Here is a 5,596-nt window from a genome sequence, read left to right as displayed (position 1 = left end):
CATAAAGTCGTCCCTAGTCAGGCTAGTGAGCAAAAAATAAAATAAAGGAATCACTGCCAAAGTAATTGTCAATATTTCATCAGTACTTATTAAAAAAACGTTTATTTATAACACAGATAACACGTTATGATCACAGGTGGTTAGCGTGTGGCTATGATAATATTTAGTGAAAACATCATTTTGAATGATAAATAATCATATCATAACGAAAAATTAACTTTAACGAAAAAAATCACTATCAAATATATATATATAACAAGGTATGCAACTCAAAATCACCCCAAAACAGGATGCATCGCTTTGAACAGCCATATCTTCATCAATTGTGCAGCGATTTTAAATGATCACGCAGTCTTTAAGACTGAAATCTTCACGGAGTAAAGGGCATCTTCCCTACAAAGTTCATGTACCTCGATACCATAATTCAATAAAAACGTATAAAAAAACATTATTTCCGTTCTTGTCGTTACATTATGCATCAAGACTAACTTTTTGAAATCTTTGTGTACATACTTTTTAACTAACTGACATTTCAAACACACGAGTGATTTCATTGGTCCAATTCGGAGGTGTGTCTTTACAACTGGAGATTTCATTCATAACGACTGCATGATCATTGTCAACTGGGTCATGCGAGTTGTGCATCGTGTTATTTCTTAAAATTTGACCCAGTATTTGTAAACAATATTGCAAGACATATACATTTCCAGAAAGAAAACTCATTTCTGCGTTGAATAAGACCAAGACCGTGAAAAGCGCTGCACAATTGATGAAGATATGGCTGTTCAAAGCGATGCACCCCGTTTGGTGTGATTTTGAGTTGCATACCTTGTTATATATATATTTGATAGTGAATTTGTTTTTCAGAAAAGTTAATTTTACGTTATAATATGATTATTTATCATTCAAAATGATGTTTTCACTAATTAATATCATTGCCACACGCTAACCACCTGTGGTTATGACTATACTTCATATAGTATTTTTTAAATGGATTATCTATAGATCAATGATAGAAAAAAATAACGTCAGCCGCCAGTCTACATTGACTAACGTGAATGACTGAGTGTTTATTATTCAATACTTCCTCTTCGCCAAGCAACCCTGTGTAAACACTGAATACATGAATGCCTCTCGTGCAACCTGATAGCAGCAATCCAGGTCAGGCTAGCTGACAATCAATACTGAAGAGCAACTTGAAAATTGTAAGGCACGTGTATATTGAAAAACAATGATAACAGTACATTATGATTCTTAACCATGTGCGAACATAAACAAGTATGATTTTTAAGTCGATCATCAAATAAAGTTTTAAGTTGTATTGTGGTCAAAGTTGGTGCGTCTCTCTACCGGCACTATACTACATTATTTGTATCTGTCTTTGTTGAGCGATAAATGATGAAGCATGTGCATGAATTTGTAGCATATACATTTTCGTCGACAACCTACGTGAGCTATGCCGTTAATGTAATACACGATTTTATTCAACACCAAATTGTATGTTGGACAATAGTTGTGCCTACTATGATCTCTTATAACGTCATTTAAATTTTATTGAAATAAATAACTTAGTGTTCAAAGTAATCAACCAAGAAAACTTATCAATTATGTTATTTTGTTTTGCATTTTAACGTGTTTTAAGCAGTAGTTAGAGAATTAAGCTATGGTTTATACTTAAAAATGTGTGAAGATACAGGAGACATAAACATACACTCTAAATTATGTTGAGAAACCATTTACCACAACAAACAACTTCTACATTAAAAATCATGTCAATATTTAACACATATATAATATAAAAATGTGTTTTTCCTCAAAAGCCAAAATCTACTCACATTTATGCGTGAAGTCCAAGCACACGTAACAATAGTTTACGGGAATAATTTAAAACTATAATTCAATCACAACATCCAACTGTATGTGCAATATAATATACCAACATATTTGGATGGTGCACGAATTATGATGTAATGCTAAATATGATAGTTAAATTCCAAGAATAACATTAAACTTAACAATATTTCATGATTATCACATATCTTGTATCATTCGAAACCATGTCGATGAGTTCTTACTATTTCTTTACCTCTGATGGCAGCATAAAGATATATCTGTGAAAATATATCATAATAAGTATATCAGTATGATCGTGGTACAACAGACTCATATGTCACACAATTTCAAGAAAAAAATGATTTAACCATCAAGTTAACTAGTAAGAGTCACATAAACTAATATGTGTTGACATAATATTGTGTATTACCTTTATTTTTTTAGATATATCAAGATGAATGCTCCAATGCCAACCAGTGCAAGGCAATGCATCCAATGACAATTCCAATTATTGCACCTATGCTCAGCTCTGTTAACCAGATTAGATACACACATGTATTTAGACAAAACATTAACATAATATGACATATTCGTTCTTATTCGAATTCATACAGTACAAACAGAACTACATTGGTATTACTGACTGCTCATAAGTACAACAATAATCTGTAAAATAACTTAATTAAAACATAATATTGTACAGAAACACTCATAAAATAACACATTTTAGACGGTCCGTGCAATACTTTTATTAATTTTGATCATACTTTGACATTGATAAGACGTTGATAACTGGATATAAATATTATTTATTAATAGCGTATTTAAAAACAATATTGGGTTGAACCCTGGAAATACATTTTCTTCGCATAAACATATCATTATATCGTACAATACAGTTACTTGCTAAAGATATTATTCCTAAATAGTTAAGACATAAATATATATGAATATTATCATTTATTGAACTATTGATCTTATGAAATATAAGTATCAGCTTTACAATGATGTGTACAAACAATATTGTGAAATTTGTAAATATATAATCTGGTTATACATAGAGCATTGCATTTTACAAGTACATGTAATATACTTTAATTGTATGTATCGAGGACGTTTGCATAACTATATTTAACATTGATTCAGTCGTGATAATTCCTGTCTATTTTTTAACTATCGAAAGGTGCCAATATATTCCTTTTTACATTATTAATAGATCCCATATAGTTGATAATTCGTTGAATGGCTGGGAAATGTGCATTTTTATGAAGTTGAATAACGATGACATCATAATTGGTTATGTAATGGTCGCATAAAAACATAATTAAATGTTTGTGCTTCCCAAAACATTATTACAAATGTATATGTTCATTCAACATTCATTAAATTGTGTTTTCCTTTGCAGTATTATTAGACGAATAAGGATTGTTGGTAATATGACTACTATTAAAAACAATGTTATTGGTGCACATATCCAGAGTAAGTTCGTTCCTGTATTTGCTGTAGAATGTATTAATATAGGTGGTTTACTTGAATTAATTATACTTTGTGTGGATGTTGAGGCTGAAAAGAAAATGAAATGTGCACGTATTGAAAGTGGCAATGCCAAATGGCTTTTATACATATGAATAAAAATTGTATTTTGTGAAAGCTATAACTAAATAATGAAATAACTTACTGCCATCTGCGGATCCTGGTGTGGTGGGTGCTGTAATGTATGCATTTGAAAAGAAATTATAAACAATATGTTTTTAGCTTTGCACGTGCAAATATAATGTTGGTCATGTAAACAATAAACATACCCCGGTAGTTATAATTGGCATTTTCAGAAACAGCTCTTACCATATAATATAAATGAATTAGTATATGTGCAGTTTAGAAAACTAAATAAAACCCTTCAGTCAACATTTAACAAGGTCAAGTGATAGAAGACCTTGTTACTTTTTAATCATTGTGTTATTTAATTGCATACATTTGGGAAAGACCATGCTGTGTTACATGACAGAATAACACTCGGATTTCACACCACACTAGACAAACTAGGTCAATACAGGTTGGTGCCAGAAAAAGAAAAATACAAGACAGAAAACAATCCAGAAACAAGAATAACTTAAGAACCGACAAAAAATATTTATTTTAAAATTACCTGTGTATGCTAACGTAAGCGATGCAACATTCGTTGAGCTTGTGGGATAACAGGTGTAATTTCCATTTGAGGATTGTTTGTAGTTAAAAATTATCAGTGTCATCTCCTTTGATCCATTGCTTAGAGTTTTAACATATGCGTCGTGTAGTGTATTGTTCGTTACTGTCGTATCACCAAATGCATCAGCCGCGATTTCAGTACCATTATGTTTAAATGTGATTCCTGAAGAATCAGGGCACACTGTACACTTCAATGTAACGTTTGTTTCCAGATTGATTGCATTATTATCTCTGGTGAGAGAACTGCTGCATAAACTGACACCTGCAATTTAACAAAACTAAAATAATTTTTCCCGACACTAACACTACCACGTATTTTGTTCCAAAGTAAATATAAGTCTGAGTTTAAATAGCCTTACCTGTTATACAAGTTGAAGCTACCATCAACATGGCAATGAAATAATGTTTACATTCCATGTTACGTTACATCCGTCTGCTGGGTTGGAAGCTGATTTATAAAAAAAAAAACAATTTATTATATAAAAGTTACAGAAACGACCTTTTTACTTTTCTGCTTAATGTATATCTATACTGCAAAAGTGTATCACAGTATAAAATTCGCTTTTTATTAAAGGCTCTATAAAGGTGAAGATACGTAATTATTAACACTTTTTTAAATATTTGTTTTCATATTTTATTTATATAGGTTATCAAAAAAACAATATATTTATGCTAATGGACATAATAATAAAAAAATGAGCAATACAACTTGTTTTTAGCTCAAATTAAAGTGACCTCCAAGTCAATTGTGTTAACAAACAATCAGTTTGTTTACATTGCTGTTTACTCGCGAAAGAAAAAGTGAAAGTGACTCAGGTCACCAAAAACATAACGATGACTTTTAACGTTTTCCGGTATCACTCACAAAGTAGGTCTTTTCGAAATGGATAAAACATTTGTAGTGATCTAAAAGTTACTTTCTGCTGGTAAAAAGTTGTAAAATAGAATTAAAATTGAATTTTCTTTCAGCTATTTTAGCATATGTCAACGCTCTGCGGCTACACATCACGTTAGTTGCAAACATGTAAACATTTTTTCCAATTATGAAACGGGTTTATCTTCCATAATTCTTAAAAACGCTATACCTAAGCTGTGTTATTAGCAGTTTTTATGCAAGAGTAACTGAGATCCGGTAAAAATTAGACCAGTTGATATGCATAATAACTGGATTTGTGACCTTTATAGAGCCTTTAAAGCAAAGATGTGTTATACAGAATAACATAATGACCTTAAACGGAACAACGTATTTATTTATGAACCTAAAGTTCACATCGCATTTTGTTTCCTATTTTACGAACCTGAATAGAATTGCTGAACTGTTTAACTAAATAAAATTCCTTGTTTTTACAGAATAAACAATAAAAACTAACAACTTATAGTGTTCCTAAAAGGAAGATAACGATTTGAATACAGACTGCATGAAAAACAGTACACAATATTCATACAAAAACTGTTGAAATGTCTATAGTCCCGTCTTTACAACTCAGACTACCCAAACACCAAACACTTGTTTAACATTCACTTTAGCGAACAGTCAAAATCCAGAAAGTTTATCTGG

At 31.0% G+C, this 5,596-nt stretch overlaps 1 protein-coding gene across 3 annotated transcripts; it reads right to left on the bottom strand.

Moving 5' to 3' along the window:
- Positions 1–930: 930 nt before the first annotated feature.
- LOC127836670 (uncharacterized) lies at positions 931–5,596 on the bottom strand. Of its 3 annotated transcripts, XM_052363369.1 has the most exons (6): positions 5,337–5,480; positions 4,398–4,486; positions 3,980–4,300; positions 3,512–3,541; positions 2,264–2,362; positions 931–2,111 (listed from the first exon to the last, which is right to left on the bottom strand). In XM_052363369.1, exons 2-5 carry the CDS (start codon positions 4,453–4,455, stop codon positions 2,283–2,285), a joined length of 489 nt encoding a protein of 162 aa, XP_052219329.1. In that variant the 5' UTR covers positions 4,456–4,486; positions 5,337–5,480; the 3' UTR covers positions 931–2,111; positions 2,264–2,282. The 3 variants fall into 3 exon arrangements, with proteins under 3 accessions (XP_052219329.1, XP_052219328.1, XP_052219327.1); XM_052363368.1 differs by lacking the exons at positions 931–2,111; positions 2,264–2,362; positions 5,337–5,480 and adding exons at positions 2,894–3,396; positions 5,484–5,596; XM_052363367.1 differs by lacking the exons at positions 931–2,111; positions 2,264–2,362 and adding an exon at positions 2,894–3,396.

This window comes from Dreissena polymorpha, chromosome 6, assembly GCF_020536995.1.
Source record: "Dreissena polymorpha isolate Duluth1 chromosome 6, UMN_Dpol_1.0, whole genome shotgun sequence".
Taxonomy (NCBI): Eukaryota; Metazoa; Mollusca; class Bivalvia; order Myida; family Dreissenidae; genus Dreissena; species Dreissena polymorpha.
This window is presented reverse-complemented; position numbering and strand designations above follow the sequence as displayed.

Bases quoted from the DNA above. Each gene is read 5' to 3' on its own strand.
- LOC127836670 (XM_052363368.1), bottom strand. From the start codon at position 4,455: ATGGAATGTAAACATTATTTCATTGCCATGTTGATGGTAGCTTCAACT. The intron at 3,542-3,979 runs GTAATTTTAAAA...CATACATTACAG, and splicing joins GCTTACGTTAGCATACACAG to CACCCACCACACCAGGATCC. The intron at 3,397-3,511 runs GTAAGTTATTTC...TTTTCTTTTCAG, and splicing joins ACCAGGATCCGCAGATGGCA to CCTCAACATCCACACAAAGT.